General features: G+C 37.4%; 1 protein-coding gene across 2 annotated transcripts in view; it reads right to left on the reverse strand.

Moving 5' to 3' along the window:
• The window catches only part of GABRB2 (gamma-aminobutyric acid type A receptor subunit beta2), a 171,174-nt gene that overhangs the window by 10,665 nt on the left and 137,935 nt on the right, over positions 1-22,574 (reverse strand). For both annotated transcript variants that reach the window (XM_037398490.1, XM_037398489.1), the window contains exons 8-10: positions 15,977-16,114; positions 14,639-14,791; positions 13,264-13,508 (exon numbers count right to left, since the gene is read on the reverse strand). In XM_037398490.1, the coding sequence (XP_037254387.1) occupies positions 13,264-13,508; positions 14,639-14,791; positions 15,977-16,114 (536 nt within the window). The remainder of the gene's footprint in view (positions 1-13,263; positions 13,509-14,638; positions 14,792-15,976; positions 16,115-22,574) is intronic.

The following is a 22,574-nucleotide window of genomic DNA, read 5'->3' on the forward strand; positions in this document are numbered from 1 at the left end:
TATCTTTGGCTTGATGACATTTGAATATAAATCAAGAAACATGAACTTGTTCAAACTGATGCACAGAATCTAATGTTCTAAATGAAAAGCCAACAGGCAAAATAGGCAAAATCAGGACTGCTTGTTTGAATTATGGCACAGTATAGGAAAAAATGGAGAAATGGTCTACTGGTGTCCTGTCCTCAGCTTGAACCTTACACCAACATCTTCTAAAATACCCCAAAATCATCCCTGGGGTTTTGGGAGTAAAAGAAGATAAATAACCTTAGCCCACCAAAAAAGAAAAACAGAGTACACTGTGATTCTGTAGAAAAACGTCTTCTCCTATTTCACTTTTGGACGAGATAATTCAGTCCAATGCAAACCCTGGTAAAGTGGAAGGAATAAATTATATAAGTAAGGCCATGATGTTGTACTACATGTAATTTCCATTCAAGTGCAGCAAATATAGTTGATCATAAAAAGTAAATAGATATCTGATGCAGGAAATGAGCTCGTAACTTTACTTAAGCAGATACATTAATTTAATGGGACTTAAATATAAGGTTAGCCACGTTTTCAAGTGATTTCCTGTGAATGAGACTTTCACTCTCAATCCAAAACCAGAATCATGCATATACACATAAGGAGGAAACAATTTTGGGGTTTTTTAACCTGCAAGAACTTATCACAGTGGTGGAGCTAAATATTAGTTAAGGAGAATTCTAACTGGGAAGTCTTCAAATTGGAATAAGGTTCACATTGATGAAATTTGAAGGTAGTTGCCCTCCTATCTGGAAATTTCAGGTACAGGTTTCTTTTTCCTCCAGAAGATTGCAAAACCCTCACTCAGATCAAAACAGTTCTTTGTAAGTGATTCTATCTTAAAAATCAAATTCTTCCATGAAAGAAGAAACCTCCCTTATGTTAAAGGTAAGCATCAACGACTTCTCTAGGAGAAAAGTTGAAAAAATAAAAAAATTAATATCTTTGAACTTTCTGAAAGTATTTATTTTTACAAAACAAATTTTATAAATAATAAAAGGGGAAAAATATCAATCTTTCACTAAAAATTAACAGGAAGGAAGCAATGCAGAACTGGAATTTTTAAAAATTCAGTTGCAATTTTCAACGACAATTTTTTACCATTGAGACATTTAGGAGGAAGCAAAGGCAAGTGCTTTGGAATAGAAGTCTTCTGGGGCACCAGCTAACAACAGCTCTAAATGCTACCATTTTGGCAAGAAACAAGGTGTTAGGCAGCCCAGATTCTTATTAATACTGGTCTGGTGAAGTATTTGTTATTTATTTGTTAAAATATCATCCCACTTATGTCTATATAATTAAAGATATTATAGATGATATAAATGAATAACACATCAGCAAGAACCTGCATCCTAAGAGGTGCTCTCTTGCACCTGTGATAAATACGACCAAAATTTCATCAAACGTTCATTATGCCCATAAGCTAAGTCTCCTGTTACGCTGTCTTACAAAATGTACTTTAACAGATAGACCTAGCACCAAAAATCTGCTGCAGAAATATAGTGAAACTGCTTATACAAGATAGCTTCATGAAAGACGTAAAATGAATGGAACATCTGATCGTCATCACAACTGGCAAAATGTCCAAGATGTGATTTGGTGGATCTAGTTATGGTTTTGACATATGAACTGGAGAGTAAAAATAAGGCTGATGAGGTTGCTCCACTAAAACAGACTTCTGTACAATACATAGATGTTATTTTTCTTGTTTGAAGTTAAATCCAGTGTGCAAAGAACTATACAGGATATACTCGTCATGAGAGAGGGTGGACTGTATGGCAGTCTGCCAGTGTTTTATCCGTCTGACCACGATATGCTCACGTCTCAAAAGATTTAGGCTTGTGATTTTGGGGAACACCAGCAGCATAGTCCTTGGGGCCAACCCAAAAATTAACATGGCCAGAAGCAGCATGAGGGCCAAGGAAAAACTATGGGAGCAGTGACAAAGGCCAGATAAAACACTGGAAAGAAACTGATTAATTCAACAAAAAAAATTAAAAGAAAAGCCTTGAGGTTTTCCTGTGGAAAATCACAGATGAGTTTTAATTATAAATAAAATAAAGATGCCTTTTTAACTTTTGACAATGAATTTCTGAACTAAAAAAGATCTAGAAAGCTACTAGTTATGATCACGTTCAGAACTGATCTAAAAGCCTGAAATACCACCAGTTTCATGGCTATAATACTGCAAGGCTCAGAGGAACTAGTCCTGACATTATTAAAATGTAAAGTTTTCTGCTTTAAAATAATAATAATAATCGGAATTTGTTGACTGAATTAGAACATTCCTATTTGTACGCTAAGAGTCTGCTGTTCTGGGGAGAGTCTAGTGACAAGACTGAAGAAACTTTGTTGCCAAGACATGGTTAGTCATTTCAAGATTTGTTTCTAAGTAAATTTCTGTGTTTGCAAAATATATACCAATATTATGCATCATTGCAAGTGTTGTATTATACTTCAATTGTTTTTGCGTACGCATTAATTCTAGAGAAAATAAAAACTGTATTATAGTTTTCTCCCTGACACGTTGGGGGCTTTTTTGCTTGTAAATTTAAACCAAACTTGAGTTTGACTAGTTAAACATATTATAGTCCTATAGCAATATATACACACACACATAAAATATAGATATGGACAGTAGAATTTCAGAACACATTTAAAATGATGTAAAAAAGACTGGGTTTTTTGGCAATAGTATGCAGTTTGTTCCTGACACACATAATTTTATGGAAAGAAGAGAAACAAATAGTTTACTAACAGGCAAACATGGTAGGTGTTTATGTAGAATATGAATGTGTTCAACTTTGTAAAAGTTTCGTAAGATACATTTCAGGAAGGGTGATCTACTCACAACTGAGAAAGCTATTAATGAATTAATGAGACAAAATATAGCACTTTTTTTTTTAATTGCAGATTATTGTATATTGTATATGCCTCATGATATAAAAAGGAAGAAGAAATAAAAGCTGATGAATCATCCCTGCCAATAGCTAGCCCTCTTCAGACAACACCTACGTGGAATCATCTTTTGGGTCTTCTCTGGCTGTATTGTCAGATAATTTAATAAACAAGAGACTTTCCAGGCAACAACTTAAACTTATGTAAGGGCACTTTTCCTACCCAGAACTGCTGTGTCTTGAAAGTATAAACCCTCAGAATTCCATCTAGCAAAACGTGAGCTAAAATCTTCCATTTCTGAAGACCTTCATTTCCAGTTACCTGCAGGAACCTTCAGATACTCAAAGGACACAGGGACAGAAAGTGGCCCAAACAAAACATTACAAGGAAACAATCATGTTGATATAGGCTATATGACCTTTACTGTTGCATCCTTCAGGCCAGCCCAAAAGCATTGTTTCTGACATCGGTATTACCAGCAAGTTGAGTACATTTTCAGGCCACGAGAAGGATGGGCACATAAGGCTTTTTGTACATAGCTTTAAGATGCATGAAGTTTAGGGAGAAGGCTCAACAAGTTTTTTCGGTGGGGAGGAAAACTAAACTGAAGTCTCCCACACTTCTATAAAAAGGAAGGGAGATGTAAGAATAAACAAGACAGAATTTCTATGTTGTAATTTAATCTTATATTCTCAATTCTTAAGACTACTATCTAAGGAGTAAAAAGATATATTCACATATATAGACATCTAAGTCTCTACATATATATGCACATACTAAAATTTAGGCATACTCTTACCAATCCTAATCTTTTTCCTCAGTTATGTGAGAAACTGACTCTTGGTTCTCTACATGCAGAACTCTGGGAAAGCAGCTAGTATCCAAAAGAATAAGTAACTAAGTGAATTAACTGATAAACATAGGGCTTCATAGTCCAGCAGGACTGTTTCATTAAATTTAACATACATGTATACAAAACAAACCCTAATTCTCTTAAAAAAAAAGAATATATGTAAGATAGTATTCAATTTGTACATGTCTAAGTGGATGCCTAATTCATATGCTCCATTGACAATATTTTATTATGAATACTGCCAGATATGTTATTCCTAGGTTGCTTGGGCTATTCTACTCATTAACTTTGCTCTGTCTTCACCCTCACACAAGACAAGCAGCCTCTGTGGCATGCTGCAGGGAGCCTGCATCGTGTCTCTCCTGGGAATCAGAATGTTTCCACTGTTGGGGACGGGGGGAAGATTCTGAGGGGAAAATATTTTTGAAATATTGGGGAAAAGTCTTTAGAATGTGTTGTAACGCAGCAATTTTGGGGGTATTTAATAGTGTTGGAAGTATTAAATTGATTCAATCTAGGAACTCTTATAGCCTAAAGAGCAAAAAAAACAAAGGTAAAGCATCATAATTAATAGTTACGGATAGATTATAGATGGGCAAAAACTAGAAAAGAGGGATTTGAAATATGTATCCCCCTTCTTACCAGTTTGAGATACTACCATTCTGATTATGTAAATGCTTCTGATATGAATTTTGGATCACCTGAAATCGATTTGCCCTAAATAAGACACAAGGATGCATTGCTATCTGCAAAGAGAAACAAAACATGATCATCTGAGACACTATAAATAAATCAAAGGGGCTGACAAACAGCCGTCTTCTATATTGTAATAGTATATTTACCACTTACTGCCACCCTAGCATACACAATCCAGTGATCTCAAGATTCAGGGCACAATTAGGTTACGTTCCCTAATACATAACATTTAAAGTTACAACTTATTTTTTGGATAGAAATTGGCTGACTCATGGCCATTCAATTAAAACTTGGCAAACTCTTTAGAGCTGATGTGTTTTGGGAAATTAATTCACCAAATTCACTAGCCAGGCACGCTTTCTGGACTGCAGCTATATACATTTCTTCTACTTCACTGTACACAGTCTGCCTTTTTTGTGCCTTATTTCCCCACAATTTGAAATAATGATATAAACTGCATTAATGGATTCTTTTTTGCAACCAAAAGTGTATTTTAATTCAGGGTCACAGGTGGATGGCAGGTTTGTAGATGCACTAGAAAAGCAAAAAGGATAACGTGCTTTAAACAAATGGAGTGTACATGCACTGGTCTTACATTAATTAAACATGGCATTCAAAGGAGCACGGCTGCAGAAATAAAATCTCACGCAGATGACTTGACCTTTATTCAGATGTCATGTGGAATACCACCACAGACCGTAGAAATAAATCACCTTCTGACTGCTTCTGCAAAGTGCTGCAGGATAAAACTAGAACTTCCTCAAATTTCACTCCTATCAAATCTCTGTTTTCAACAAAACACGAAGAGGCTGCCCAAGCACCCGGTGCTATTTCATTTGCAAGTTTTTTCATGGATAAGTCACGAATGTAAATTTAGGAGAAAGGTTGAGCTTTTATAATCCATGCCTACTTTTATTCCATGTCCTTCTAGAAACTGTGTAAGGAATACTTTCCCACCCTGGATCAAGAATCAATCTCCCTACAGTTTTACCCATACTGCAAACCAAAGCAAAACTCTCCTCGGAGGGGAAAGGAAAAGGATGAATACTTTCACTGAAATCTGCCAGTGGCAGCATTAGCTCCAGTGACATAGAGCAGTGAGGATTTGAAATTTTAGACTGAAATTTTAAGAGCTTCATGTTGCCTTAGTGTTTTAATAGCCTGCTCTGTTTATTAACTGAGTAGTGCACATAGTCATCTTAAAATTCCTCTTTTTTTCCAAAACCTTTTACATCTTGTTGTAAACATGTTTCACATTCTTACTCGTGTTTTATACTAGAAGTACCTCTACTGCGTAGGGTTCAAGGTGCAGCTCTATATAATAAATACTGGCTCATTTTAGGTACCTTTGCAATAATTCACCCTCGCTAGAGATGCATTATATGTCTTCTTCAAATAGAAACAAACAAATATTGCTGTGAACTGAAAAGGCCAGAGGCAAGCCAGCAGTAAATCAGCGGGGAAATAAAGGCATTAGCCAAGCCTAAGCTAATGAGCATTGCTTTGGAGCACGGTGTATTATCTCAGGCCTGCAGCCCTGTTAATGCATCTTTGCACCTTACTCTAAAAACTGAGAGTGACCTTGTCTGTTGGCAGTGCACTGGAAACTGTCACAAACTGGCCTGCAAGGGGCCACATGGATTTATCAATGGCTTCACACTGGCTCAAGTCAACACACTTCACCTAATCCCACCCCTCCTTTCCAAAAGAGACATCTATGGATATGACAGTGGAAAAACCGCACAGGCTCTTCCGTTTATTCACTAGTAAAGTGATAAGTTTGGAGGCTGTCGTGGGAAATGGCAGGCAGCAAAGTAATATTCGAGCTGACTGTGCCATTTCCAAGTGTGCCACTGTAATGGATGGCACTGTTGGCACAATGGAACGGAGTATTCACTCCTGCTCGAACAGCACACACACCTGAGCCAGCGACTCTGAAACTGGACCCCTGGGAAGGAGGATGCTGTGGCCCCAGTTCCTCACCAGACTATACAGTGTCCAGAGACTCCATCCTCAGCCTGCCCAGTTGCATAGGTGAAATAATTAGGCGCAACTACTTGTGAAACAAGTAATTATATGGTCGTATCTGTCTTAAAACCCTGATAATGCAGTGGAGTTTTCTGAAAATGAGAGGTCTGAGGACAACTATTCAACTTTTCTAGTTAAACCTTGTCAGACTCTTTTCCTTGATCAAAAACTTGTAGGGGAAAAACTCAGCAGCTGAGACAGCTTGTAGAGGAAGAAAGTTACCACCACGTTAAGTGCAGCTGAGGGCAGGTTAAGCTTCTGCTTGTTCTTTCCGTGCCATCTCCTCTCCTTTAGCAACTCTGTGCTATTTTAGCTATAACAGTGGGTCAGGAGGGCAATGAATTGCAAAGGTACCTCTATTTGTTTAAACCTTCCTAGCTGGCTAAGCCCTACATTTGTTCTTCAAGACAACACTTCTTTTGTGATTCAACTCTATTAATATGCTGTTTAATCTCAGTCTCATATTAAAGTTCAATGTTTCTTATGTAGTACCCAAATTTCTGATAGAAAAACCTCATCAGTCTGACAGTGTCACTGGTTTGTGACTTGGCACCCTGTAACAGCAGTGCACTGTAACTGTCAGGCATGCTGACTGAATACCTTACGTAATAGAAAGACTACTGAGTAAAGAATTACTCATTGTTTTAAAAATACACTCAGTACATTTAAAAAAAGTCTTTGTGTTCAGAAAAAAATTCCCCTTATCTAAACATGCAGAGGTTAGCAATGTCAGTTCACATTTATTTAAAAAAACCCAACTGAATAAATCTGTATAAACAGTTTTATGAAGTGTTGCATAATATGCTGACATTTCCCCCCTCTTTTCCAGAGGGAAATTGCTTTATTAATGCTCACAATAACAACAGGATGATTGCAAAATTAGAAGTAGTTTTATTTATGTGACTTATGTTATCATGTACTTCAGGTATATAGTCTGTACACTTAGAGCATCTCTGTGCCTTAAGCTAGGCTGGAAACGTCCAGGCTTCAGTTATTACTGCAACTGTATGCATTTTAAAACCACATTCAGTGATGTATTTAGATTACGCAAAACATAAAGCCACTTCTGTGAAGTGGCAAATCAAATTACTTTGAAAAAATATGACAAACAACTTTTATACAAAAAATGTTAATTTGCAGTAATTAACTGTTCTAAATCTAGATGGTCTAACTGTAAAGAAAAAGATAAAGAATTCAGAAATAATTTAAACACTGCCTGAATAACGTGAATGTAAGAATTGGAAAGATAGGGCTAGAAATGGAAGGTGTACCAAATCATTATATGGTAATGCCTCTGTTTTGATATCTGTTCCGAAAAAACGCAAGTATCATTTCGTGTTTCTAGCTAATGTCCAGGTAAAGAAACATTAGTGATGTCTAAGACTGACAAGGTGCTCCATCAGCAGATGGATCTGTAGCCCTTCTTTTAACAAAAGCCTTGATGTAGCAACTGATATCAATACTCACAGCAAGCTATTGTCTCTGCTCCCTGACACACTTCCAGTGTGTGTTGCTTTGGAAGAGGATGGCATACAGCTGCTTTTCCATTATGATCACCCCTTGTCAAATGTACAGACAGCAAGACGCAGGGAGTGGTTCTTTACAGAGGAAGAAGGATCAGCCTTTCATTCAGCCCAGTACATTTACCCTGGTCTTTACAGAGACAGCATTGGTTTCCATTAAATTACCACACAGCTGTAACAGGGGGGTTCTGATTTATCCAGAGCAACAAAAACACAGATATCATTTATACTGGAAAGCATTTTCACCTTACTTACACTTCCAGAGAAGTCAAGGCATGTATGTAGTAGTCTGAATCAAATGACTCAGACAAGCAACTGTGAAAAAAACAGTAACAGAATTCCAAACATGCAACAGCAGAAGCAGCAGGTTGGCTGGGAGTTTAGTAACAGCAAAACATAAAGCTTGGGAGGCAATGTGACTGCAAATCCTGACGACCACAAAGAGCAGAAGATGCGTCAGACACATCACAGTGATCAGCATCAGCAAGCCCATCTAAGCCACAGTTCCATGATCGAAACATCCAAGGTAAAATCATTTGATCTAATCATGTAAGAGGAAAATTTAAAAAAATAATCAAAAATACCTTGGCTACTGGATTCAGGAAGAAACTCATGGGGAATAAATCAGTACTGAGAGAGCGCCAAGAAGCTCACTCATTATTTGGACTGCGATGTCAAAAATTAAGTGTATTAAAATGGCTATTAAATATAGTAAGTGTATTAAATGGGATCTACATCAGAAATTATTTGCAGTTGTACCAGGCTCTACACCGAGATCCTGATTAGGTAATCATCTCCTTGAAAGCAAAGCCAGGCTTCACAAAGAAGAAAACTTGAAGAGTTACATCACAGTAGCTTGTTTCCCTCTTCCCATTCCCTTCTATCCCAAAAGGAAACAGAAACCGAAATTAAAATTAGAAGAAAAAAACCCAACCTCATAGAGGCTTCTAGACCAAATCCTTCCAGACATTTTTATGTAATTACATAATCAACAGATGAAAGCTATGGATTTCAGCGAAACTTTTGACACATTATCTTAAAACTGAAGAGATGGTCTTAAAAACTGAAGAGATGGTATGTCCCAGATATATGTACAATTACCCATAGGAAGACAGTCAGCTGAATGGTATCGTGAAGCCAGAGCTTAGAATTTGGCACTGTTTTTTAACATATCTGTTACTTATCTAGAAGAAGCACAGACAATACATTAGATTAGTGCCCAGAGCCTAAGGAAAAGATAGCACAGTGTGCCTACAAAGAATCAAAAGGATGGTGATGACTGCCAACAGTCCTATTTAAAATAGAAAAGGCCACAGAATACAATTGCATAACAGTGGGTTAGATATATACCCATATATATACATATATATGTGGGTATCTATATATACACCAGACCTCAGGACACGGAGTAGGTCTTCAAGCAGAAATACAACACTCCTTATATATACACTTGCAGTACTATGCCACTCAGAACAGAAGAGATGAAAAAACTCGAGACTGTAAAGATAATAAAGGCATTTGAAGAAATAATGTAAGATAAGAAGATAGGCTTGCAAAACGAGGTGAGGAAATGATGTGAATGCTATCGCCAATTAATGAAGGAATTCTAGAGTAAGAGGAAAGCCAGGGCTTCACCTGTAAGCAATGATATAAATGTTTACAGAGAGAACAATTAGCTTTGACTAAGGCAAAAGATGACGAGTTAGAATAAAGGAATAAACTGCTGAGTGCAGCTTGAGAAGCTTCAAGAGCGGAACTATCAAACACACAGCCATTTTAACCTCAAATCACTGCAAAGAAAATTAAGCATGTCCAACATGGCCTAACAAGTCTGTGATCACGTATCTACTAGTAATTGAGTCTGAATCTTCCTGGAGTTTTGTCCTTTAAATTTCTCTGATTTTATTACTCAGGTTTCAGGATTCAAATAGCAAATCAAGATATAGGGCAAATCCCTTCTCTTTCTTTCCCTTGCCCCAAACAGAGCCATCAGTCTCTGGAAATGAGGGAATATATGAAGTTACAATCTTGTGTGATAATTCAGACTAGACATAAGGAAGAAATTTTTTACAATGAGAGTGGTGAAACAATGGCACAGGTTGCTCAGACAAGTGGTAGATGCCCCACCCCTGGAAACATCCAGAGTCAGGTCAGATGGGGCTCTGAGTGACCTGGTCGAGTTGAAGACATTCCCGCTCATTGCAGGGGGTGTAGAGTAGATGACCTTTAAAAGTCCCTTCCAACCCAAATTATTCTATGATTCTAAAAATCCAAACCAATACCAAAAGCACCACAGCGGACATATGACATGAACCCAAGATGAAATTTAAAGAAAGATTTGCCACAGTTTCACGTGGCATAGCCCAGGGGAAGCTCTGCAGCCAGCCTGACAGTGTTCGTTCAGATAGAAAAAACAGGACATTCGCCTCCTGAGTCACCGAATCCCCAAGGGATCACATTGGATTCAGCAGATACCACAGACATGGAAGAACAGCTTCTACTGTGCTTCCCTACTGTTTTTTAGGCTTTCTAGTACCTTCTGAATAACTCTGAGCAAAAATACAGAGACTATTAGTGCCTGTACCTGCCCTGGAACCTCTCCATACAAAAGAATTCAGCAGCCTAAAGGGATCATGTGTTAACTTCTACTTTGATTTTGCAAATACTTGTGGATGGAAGGACTTCATCAGTACTTCTCACCACCTTTTGTTGCTCGAAAAGTTGTCAGAGGCTATTGTGAAAGAATGGTGTTGGAATCTGAAGGAATTTATTACAGATCTATATCTGCATATCTGGTCTATAATGTGTAAACAAAGATTTGTAGTGCAGCGTAACTATCCACCTTTTTTACAATGTCTATGCCAAATGCAGCAACATAGCTTTATAAAAGTTTTCATCCTCACGTTTCATGAGGTTTATTACTCATAGCATTAATCTTTCTGACATAATATCCGATTCTGATAAATTCATCATATTCCATGCAGTAATACAAAAGGAATCTAGTAATATCGCAAAACACTCATACTCTGGAAATTTAGTCCTTCAATGCTGGATCCTGATTAGAGATGGAGTGTTTGTTTGGTCCCATTTCTAAAATACTTGGGTTTTCATGGAAACCTGCATCTGAACTGAAACATTTCTGGTTCTTGTAAATGAAAATAAATACATAATATTCCCCCCCCTTTCATAGATAAAATATTCAGGTCCATTAAATATGAATCTGTTCTCTTGCTGTTGGTCAGAGCAAGAACAGATGTCAGCTCCCTTCCTCCTGCCCAGAGCAGCCTACACACAGTAGGACAAGGCTCTCGGAAGACTACTCTTTACTGACCCTCTGCTGCTTGATTCTCCATCTATTTCTTAAGGGATTGCAAACCACGTTATCACATCAGAGCATAACCGGATACCAGAGCAGAGCTGCTGTAGACTATGAACCATGCTGGCCTCCTATATTAAGCAAAAGGCTCAGTATAAAAAAACCCTACAAATAATGTAAAGTTGTTCCCAGTATACTTTGTGCAACGGTTATTGGAATTAACGTACTCTCCTTAGTGGATTGGATTAGTACACTAGTTAGTGCTTTCAAATTCTAGCTCATGATTAGCAATTTGCCGCTAGACTTTGGCTAATCTGTTAAATATCGGAAAGATCTATTGTAAGAATAAGTATACAGAAAAAAATCACAAGTGAAGCAGTATACAAAAATATACCTCAGCTGGAGGTGACACTGACACCTATGGATCTTAAATTTCCACTGATGTTAGAGTAAAGACTTCAGGTAAACACAGACCTAGTCTCATAAAATTACCTACAGAGTTTCTTCGTTAATAGCTTTGATTGTTTAAAGGTTAATTATTTTTAAAAAATGAACTTGACAAATTAAATAAAAGCTTGCAGATCTTTTACATTGCTGAAATATCACCAATAGAAGAAAAAGATTTTACAGTGTCTCCATGAAACTTTACGATGGTAAAAAATGATCTATGGTACCATAACATCAAAATTAATCTCATCATTATGCATTTGCATTCTTTCATTAAAACATGTATCTCTCAAATTAAAAAGAAAAAAACCCCCATAATTAATGAATGGGTGAGATATCTAAGCCATGACAATATAATACTGAATCTTGAAAGAGTATATAACCTGTAAAACTGTTTTATGCTATCAACATGCGATGAATTTTTGTTGTTCCAGCCAAAATAGAACAAAACGTTCTTTTGTCTGCAGACACAGTATCCTAGTGTAGAAGTTCTGAACAAACATGAGAAATTCCACCACTAGAGCTGTATGAAACTTATGTTTCCACTTCACAAATAATCACTTGGGGTTCTTTATTTTCATTCTGATTTAGACTTTTTCCTTTAATTCTCATTTTGATTTTTTTCCCCATGGATTATCATGCTGAATTACAAATTCAAAGAGCTTCTAATGAAAAAAAAAATAAAATTAACTTTATTTAACTTCCAATTCTCTGTGTGTGTGAAAGTTTATACATTTCACACTGACTACATTTTAGCATTCAGCCCAGATTTGCCACTGTGTGAAACTCATTCAAAATGGTCAAAGTGAAAAATGACAAGTGCTTTACATTAAGTGCTCCATTTTCATTAAGCATAATGGATATTTTTTTCTAAAAGTGTGTATCTTGGCAAATATATTTGCTGCCTCAATCCTCCAACCCCAGGGGACCATTTTTAGATTCAAAATTAAGTGCACAGCAAGTTGATGCTTTATTTCTGAGCAGTTTCACATTTAGTCAACAGTATCCTGGGCCATTATATGTTGAAAATATGCAAACGTTTCAAGCTTTAAACACTTCTGTGGCAAATGTTTCTTATCCAGGTCATCTGAAAGATTTATGAAAGTAGGTTAAATTTAGGTTTCATTGCCAATGTTCCATACAGCTCTTACTAGAATATCAGCTATAGCCATCATTTTGGATTTGTTCCTTTGGAAACAGGTTAGACATATTTAACTCTACATCCTGACAGAAAACATCTCACAGTAGAGCTTAACTGAGTGCATGCTTTAGAAAATCATCATTCAGTTTTCCAGGCTAGAGGGCAGCATTCATTGCTGAGGGGGTTAAACACACTGCTCTGCAGAGCTAAGACAAGGTCATCATAATCCCACTCCACTCATTTTCTACAAGAAATCACATTCTAAAGCTCTGCCTGGCAGAACTTAAAGTCTGCCTTCCTGGGGCAATGCTAAAAATATATCTCCATTTCAATGTACCTTATTGACATCCATTCGCAACTTCTCGTTGTTGGCACTGGCAGCTTTTTCTGCCGCCTTCTTTTGGCGCTGCGGTCCCCTGCCAAAGAAGATGTAGTTGACCAATGCATACTCCAGCAGAGCCATGAACACGAAGACAAAACAACCCATAAGGTACATGTCAATGGCTTTCACGTATGGAATTTTGGGAAGAGTCTCTCGAAGATGGGTGTTAATTGTTGTCATTGTGAGCACAGTTGTGATTCCTGGAAAAAAGAATTGACAAGTTCATTGACTGAATTAATTTTAATTTTATAGCATAATAGCTCATAATATTCAAACGCTAGAACTGACAAATTCTAAGTTGATGGGTTGGGTTTTCTTCCTGGTGGAAAAAAGCCCACCTCCAACCTCTGCCCATATTCCTTATCTTTATTTTTTTTGTATAGAAAAGAAAATTATACCTGTAAGAAATTGCATTCGACCAAACAAACAGTAGTTGCATTCTATGAGTATGTTTTTAACCAGATAAACTGTAACCTTCTCTAACAAGTCTCAGTTATAAATTACCAGCCTAGAGTCACTGTTATCTTGCTTTCCTCCAGCATTTTCAAAATATCTGTAGTCTTGAGTTCTTAGGAGAAAATGCTACACAGAAAGGCCTGGTAAAACCCAAGACAGTATTCTATAAAATTCAAATGTCAAATTCTCAATTGCATCTTTCATGGTGATGCACTTACTTTAGCTATACAAGACCTGTACTGGCAGGAATCAGTCTGATTTATACAAAATTTGGCAATAGATACTCGTATTTATTTTTATAACGCACTTGGATCCTCTGACGAGGGACACAGTATAAACAAACACCCATGGGATTAGTGATGAGACATAAGAGTACTTTACAGATTAATCAGGGAAACGGTCTTGCTTTTAGACTGTAACGTAACAGTAAGGAAAAACGCCCTCAACTTAAGGAGAAGTTAGCTATTCAGCCCTAGTAAAACTTTATTTAATTCATACGTGAAAGGACAAGTAATTTATAATCTATAGCCCAGAGCTGAATGTGCATTCTGGACTGCCATGGGCAAAAGCAAACGAAATGCATTCTCTTCAGAGAAAACAACCAGCAGTAAAACAACAACAGAAAATGTTGAGACAATTAGGCTAATTCTAGTTACAATGATTATACAGTTAGCTAATTCAGACATGAAATCACTTTAATTTTTATTTAAATTGTGATGATTTAAGTGCTGATTCAAATAATAAAAAGCTTAACAAGCCAGACATAAAAAGATCTAACAGATTTATTTTTCAGATCAGGCACTATCCACTAAGCCAGAAGCAAGAAAAAGCATTCAGCTAATGCACACTGCATGAGATGCGTAAAAATGCCTACCTAAAGCAACTCTTGCAGCTGAAGCGTCATAATTAATCCAGAAGGAAACCCAGGACAGGATAGTGATCAGAATAGAAGGCATGTAGGTCTGCAGAATGAAGTAACCAATGTTTCTCTTAAGTTTAAAGCTGAGAGACAGCCTTGGGTAGGCACCTAAAAGAGAATATTTGGTATGGCCATAATTTACTTGTATAAAGCCTGAAAACAATTTTCTGTCATTTTGGTTTTATTGTTTCATGCAACATAGAGTACACACAGAGCTGTAAGATCCAGGATAATCAGCTGCAGAATTTCTAGCAAGAATTGAGACTAAGTAATCTTTTATTCTAAAGGGTACAAGGATGCTCTAGGTGCATATCTTCTGCTAATCAAAATATTCAACAATCACCAGCCAAAGTACATTCCAGAGCATCAAAGCATAGAAATGCTTCTTCTGTGACACAGTGGGGCATGCCTGCTCCAGTGTAACTCTTGCTCTAACTTCTCTCCAAGCAATGCAACACTTGCCCTTTGCCATTTGACACCAGAAATATTTTGGCATATGAAACACTTGTTGAAATGGGTGTCTAGAGATGCCTATTCAAGTCCTATTTCTGCTTGGTTTTGAAGAATTTGGGATGTGCAATCCTTCTGTACTCCAAAGATGATTTCTATCCATACCTAGAAAGTGAGTTTTTAAGATTTTCTTTTTTTAACACACCCAGTAGCTTTCTCAGGTAGGTAGAAAACATCACACAGTAATATCCCAACTCATTTTTTGTCTCTCGAGTGATTCAAAGTGTCATTGAAATATTCTAGCTGTTTCTTATTTTTTAAAATTTATTTCATGAAATCCAATCTTATTTTCTACTCCTTCTCACAAAGCATCTTTTCAGCCTTCAGAAAGTCATACGCTTGTTAGCATAGGCTAAACTACAAAGTCCTGTGGAACAAGGATTTGAAAGGTTTTACAGCTATGACAAAATAAGTAGATTAATACAACCACAGGTTGGCACAAGGAACATCTAGAAACAGTGAGAAAAAGGTTCCTAAATCTCCTAGAGGCTGGGTTACTTCTTGTTGGGTTTAGGGCGCTAAGGCATATAACTGGCTTAGTCAGTTTTCATAGGAGAACAGAAAATACAGCTTGACTGAGCCGTAACGTGACAGACTACTGTATCCTCTTCATATGTTAATGAGTGATGCCTTATACACTATGAAAGCTGTAATAAGAACTTGCTGCTCTGATTTATTCCCAGTTCTAAAATTTTTGCTCAGATCCTGAACTGCACATTGAGAATTAATCCATTTGTAAAAGTCTTCCCAGTGAATTCCCCTCTTAGATCCCCCTCCACAAACCTGTAGAGAAAACAACATTCTTGGTGATAAGCTTGTAGTCTACAATGGAGAACTGTGGCAGTTCAATCTTTGTCACTCCTGTGACTGCATTATCACCCCCACGCCAGTAAAATTCAATGTCATCTGTTGTATAGCCATCTATAAAAACAGGATTAAACAGTTAAGATATACATCTCTTCTGACATCATGGAGAACAGTCCAGCGAATTAACTCAGAAAATAACTTCAAATATATTTCTAAAACTAATCCATTAATAACATAATAGATGTATAGAGACAGAGAGACACAAGTCATTCTAAATATGATTTCCAATGGCAATCCTAGGAGCATTTTAATCTTTGGGTTTTTAAAGATATATTATATCAATATATTAGTAAACCAAAACTTTAAAAGCAAAGTAAGACTACACACATCCCATACACAGATAGTAACTATACATCCAGCGTAAGGTTACTTCTGGTCCCAAGGCTGGATAAAACAGTCTAGGTTTGCTGTAATTGCATCCCCTGGGCTGAAACATCAGCAGTGGTACCAGAAATAAGACCAAGTCACCAGGAGATGCCTGGAAGAGATGCTTTTCTGTCTCGTGCACCATGATCGGCATACGAAAGAGGACAGTGAGACCAATACGGGTAACAGAGAAGTTCAGCGTACAGTTATCTCACGACATTTGCTCTGGGCGCCACGTAGTTTATAAATGTGAGAAAAGAACAAACTCTAGTTCAAACCCATTTAGGTTCTTCTCGTATTCCCAGCATCATTCTTTTTCTGAAAGTGGCCTGAATGCCACAAAAGGCAGCCACAGTCGGTGAGGCCCTCGTAAGAAGCAGCTATAGCAGATGCAACAGCCATCACTCTGCATGGCAAAAACACACCCACAAAAAACCAACCAAGCAAAAAAAAAAAAAAATCCCACCACCCACATAAAAAAAACCCAGAAGATGGCATGTGTTCACACAGCCATAAAATAAATGTATGAAATGTGAATCTGCGTTGGCCAAACGGCAGCTGAGCTACCTCACATACTCCAGCGCTGGTGTGTAGAACTGATCAGTAGACCACAGAAATAAATCTACTACAGAACCAGGGAATAAGATATCCATGAAGGTTCATAGCCTTTTAAAGGTTTTTGTTGTTGAAAATTGTAAATAAAAAGAACAACTTGGAGACAGAATAGCGACTATGACATTTTGGGAAACTGACATAATAAAATGGTAGATATATGACCTTAATTTTAAGTTCTCACCCACAGACAAAGGATAAAATTCTATACTGAACATTAGAGTGCTCAAATAGTGCTTAATTTCAAGGAATAATTGAGGTTATGCATTTTGTGATAACCTAGAAAATATAAAACTGCTTCCATGCATCACTAATTTTTTATAATCAAAGTATAATCCAGGTGTACAGCAGTAGATGAAGTAACTGAGTTTTAAGAGATGAACACAATAATCTGTAAAAACACTGAAACAACCATAAAAATCTAACCCAACATACAGCAGGTCTTAAAGTATGTTACATTCTTATAGCATATTGATAACAATTACAGGTTTTTTTTATACATGAATCATTCTGTTTTTCACGGGTCTAGCAGCAAATCTAAACTAGTTTGAGGGCAGAAAATGGAAAACTAATTTCAGGAATCAGAGCAATCTCATTCATACAGGACAGATTTCAAACTGCTCCTCAATATCAAGAACTCAAGATGGAACCTGCTTTGCTTTGAAAGTTGCTGACACTGACAGCAAAACTGATGAGAGAATAGATTTTTTTATTTTTTTGTGAAATAAGTTCTTCCTTAATCTTTTCATTTACCCAAAGGTTCACTAGCTCTAGCTGATAACACCAACCAAAGAAAAGAAGAGGTTTGTATTTTCTAAAGAAGCTTCAACAGTCAAGGGAGAAAAAGCTCTACAAAGTGGAATGTTACATGCTTTTGACTTATCCAGAACTCCTTAAGAAACAGTTTAAATCCGCATCAACAAATAGCTTGCATCAGTGGTCACTGATTTGTTTCCCCTCATACTTTCTCTTGTTTCACCAAGAGGAGAATCATCAAAGGAATAACTGAACATAAATTGGACTAATAGCTTCCCATAATATTTAGCTTCCCTCTTCTGTTTGGACAGTGCCACCAAAAAAAATCCTCATAGATACCATAATCTTTCAATTTATTGTATGTTACTTGTTCAGAGTCTAAAACATGAGAGCTCTGAAACAGAGCCAAGATTACTGCTGTCTGTCAGTAGAAAGCTGATCCTCTGTAACCAAAAAAGCATTAACCGTGACTCCACAACCATACTCATGCTTCTTACATACTTTGTGATACAACAGAGTATGTTCAAATCTGCCTTTTTCATTATCAGAACCCATCAGCATTTTAGTTGTCTCATGAAGATCAACATGTGATTTAACTTTGTTTTTCGCTTACTGCATCTTTGCATAGGAAGACCTATAGCATTCCACATAGACTTGTCTCAGAAGAAATTTACGGCACATAATTGTTGCATGTTGACCAAGAGATGCTGTATCTAGAGATAAGAATAGCTTTAGCACAATGATTTCCAATAGCTAAGCAAGGCATCCGCAGTTCAGCCAAGACTGCTGTTAGAACCAATTTTGAATTGTTCTATAGTATCAGTTAAATTATTTCAATAGTCAAATTACAGACTTACCTAGGAGATTGGAATTGTTTTGTTCTCATGAGGAAATAATGTATTTTGGTGCTTAATTATGATTTTCTGAGAGAGACTGCCTAATTATATGAGCACCTCCCTCCCTATCTCTCATTTCTTCAATTAACCTTGTTCTACTTCCTCCACAGTATAAAGATAGCAAAAGGTACACAATGGAAGAGCACAATACTTTAAAAGTTTCGTTTCTTCTAAAATGACCTGAAACACTGAGGCACTTCTAAGCATTGAACATTTTAAGAAATGAGGAGTACTGGTACTTAGCCATGTAACTGAGATTACATTGGTTTCTGAACTAAACAGTCTTGTGGAAAACAACCTGTAAACCTTTGACAATATATTGTAATGTTTACTTTAGCTTTTTCACGCTCATTACTACTTGTGGTAAAAGTTTACATCAAGTTCTGGCTTTGACGCTGTTAATGTGACACCTTGGTAACTCTCCTCCTCCTCTTGCCGCGGTTGTGGGTGTGAAAGTCCCATCCTGCCTGGCCCCCTGTGGCTCTCCAGTGGGTACCTGTAAAAGCTCTGTTCCAGCAAACCGCCTTTGGTTTTGCAAATTGTTACTTACTAATACCCATAGCCGTTGTCATGTTCCCAAATACCGCATGGCAAGAAGGCTCTCCGCCCTTGCTGTGATGTCCACGGGACCATTACAGCTGTGGGTGCTCCTCCTCCCAGCGGAGAAGCAGCAGTCGTTTGTCAGGAGGGGAAATCACTGCCAGCACTGAGGCACTGCCTGTGGGCACGCTGTTTCTGCTCTCTGCAGGACACTAGATTTTAAGTACCGCTAGATCTGCTTCACTTGCTTTAGAAGGTATTTTTCCAGGAAGATCAATGGCACATGGATAGAGGTCGTTATTGATTGCGTTGTGGCAAGACAGGCCCACTTCAGGAAGGCATTTGAAGGGAAGACATTTGTTCCAGTACTTGTGTGAAGCACAATTCCTTCATTTGGTGCAGTAAGTTCTTCGGTCATTTTTTCTAAGCGTTACATGGTATGAGGAATACGTGCAGATTCTGCAGACCTGAAATCCATCAGGTTGTCAAGACATCTTTTACTTTTCCGGTCACAAGTCTATCTTCAGAAAAAAGGCAGACAGCTTACTTACGTTTGTCTGTCATTGGTTTACATTTGTCAAGTCTCACTCTAGGCTTTCAAAGAGAAAAATAAAATTAAATCTAACATAAAATAAAAATGAAGAAAAATTAATAAATTGGCTGATCTTGAGATGTAAAAGCAAGTTTATGTTATGAAAAATATAAAAGGACATCCTGAGAGAGATTAGAAAGAATATTACACACCTTGTTCTAAGGGTTCACTCTTACTTTGCAATGTTGCTGAGTTTTGCTGATACTCTCTCTCAGATATTCCCTGCTCTCCAGCAGCAAATTCCAGATTCTAATACCATTTACTGAAGTCAGTAGGATTAATCTAGCTAATTTATTTAATTTTGAGTTAATTTAACTGTTAAACTTCATAACTAATAAACCAATCTTTTGTTGTTGTTGTTGACAAAACAAATGCTAACATAGGCTATAGCAAGAAAAAAATCCCACTTTTTTACGTAAGAGAAAATGTGTTTATAAAAAGCCCAAATGGCTCTTTATTTTAGTTTATTTTTTAGAACATCTGTTAGAACTTTTCTGCCCAACTGCCCATACGCAGTTTGGCCATCAGCCACCTAATCATAGCAGGGTTCACACAGGAGAACTCCGGGGTTTATGTTCCAGCAGACTGCCAACTGCTTCAGCGCTGCCCTCGACCAGGAAGATGTGGTTCAGCTTCTCTGTGTATTCTCACAGCCTTAATAATAAGCAAGTATCGACAACTACTTCTGGAGGAGAGCTGAACTCCTTCAAAAATCCAACCCCAAAGCTCAAACTGAAGATTCCAAAATGTGCAGTGGTGGGGCTGCTTCTGGGAGACCGCATGGAGCTCCCTGCTGCTTAAGGTACTTACACGGGGGAAGTGCTAAGCTGAGGTTTGGGCACCGAATGACAAGATTTGTTAGCAAGTATTGATGAGAAGAATTTCAGGAAGTCTCTTCAAGCTTTCATTAAAATACTTCTCTCTCTTTCCAAGATGGATGAATTATCCCATTCATTTCATAACACAGAGGAGAGAAAAGATTATAGTCACCAGCACGAGTCCTGTTTTGTGTTGCTGAAGTACCCAAAGATAACTGGATATAAGTCTAATACCTGCAAAGCATCTGCCAGAAGAGACAACAGACCTACTTCTGTCTCTAGTGGATGTTTTACAGATACCAAAGTCCAACTACCAGTGTCTATAATAAACTCCATCTACAGGTATCTGGGACTGAAAACAACTCTACTTACAAGTTAAACTTATTTAAAGACCAACCAAATTAAAATAGTAATAATCAGTCTAGAAAGAATAACCTGTGACACTTGACAAGAAAAAGGCAGAGTTAATGAACATCAACTCAATGTTGCTAAATTATCAGATCACACATCAGTAATGTAGAAAGTTAAGCATACTAAAACGAAAAATCGTGCAAGTCGTTTTTGCGAGAACCTGTTTAGCACAGAACTATTTGATTTAGACTGTAAAAGAACTGTAGTTTTAGTATATATTGAATTGTACGTAGCACTACTACCAGTACAGAGAATCTGATTGATTGCTTTTTCCCAAATCATTTATATATCATCAGCAGCACCATTTACTTCACATTCAGAAAGTTCAATTTCTCATTTCTGTCATGCATCACACGTTGGCAGTCAACCAAATCAATACATTGTCCTGGTAATATGGCACCAATCTGGAGAGAAGGAAAGCATTCTCCACTAGCATGGACATTAGCATGGACAGGGAGTTTATCATCGCCTGTACTTCAAGGAACTACAAATGATGAAGCAGTGTAGAAGAAAAACAAACAGCTAGAAGAACATAAAATAACCCCCTTTTCACAGAACCAACTAAAAATGCCTATTTTTTTTCCAGTCTGTTTAAAAAAAGTCAAAATTTGAAAACTCTTTAAATGCAAACAACCTAAAATGAAAGTTGTAGCATTACTGTCTGAGCATGAGAGTGTTTAGACACAAGACAGTTATCAGAAACACCGCACAATGGAAAAAAGAAGCCAACATTTCTAAAGAACTCAGGATTTATCAGTAGGATTCACTTCCTCACAACACTTTTGTTTGTACACAGCAGTTGGGCTATATTTTAGATTGATACATAGATACACATACACTTCTTCAGTGTGCACACCGTGTAGGAATTCTAGTTGTCTATATTACTACTACTATGGTAGCACCTGGACACTAAAGATAAGGTGTTTGTTGTTTTGTGGGGAAAAAAATAAATGACAAACATGCAGAACAGTGAAAATGTGGCTAAATCAGAGAGGATCCTGAGGCCATTCACTCACCTCACTCTGCTCTGAACCATCAGCAAACTGGCCATGTGGCTGGAACAGCACTGAGCAGCGCGTGCATACATCCAGCGTTACACCTGAGCGAGGGAGTACCACTCCAGTGCTAACAGTGAGGATCCGGTTGGGAGCTGTCTTAATCCTATCCCTGTCCACTCAAGCTTATCCAAAAAAAGGTGTTCCTCTAGTTACATCTTCTATCAGCGATTCTGGACGTTGTCAGCATGGAAGTATGATGGAGCACAATTTAGACACTTCAACACTTTTGCTCAGCAGGTGTGGAAGCTCAGAAAAGCTGGCATCATGCAGTCTTTCTGGTCACCTGAGGTACCTGTCTTTTGCTCACCAATACAAAACACATGAAAACTCACCTTGCGGCCGGTTCTGGAATTCAATACTATTATGAAGCAACCATTCACAAGAAGAATAGCATATACATTCTGGAAAATAACACAGTTGCATTGTACACATGGCATTTTGGAAAAAAACATCACAAAATTACTT

Source organism: Falco rusticolus, chromosome 8, assembly GCF_015220075.1.
Source record: "Falco rusticolus isolate bFalRus1 chromosome 8, bFalRus1.pri, whole genome shotgun sequence".
NCBI lineage: Eukaryota > Metazoa > Chordata > Aves > Falconiformes > Falconidae > Falco > Falco rusticolus.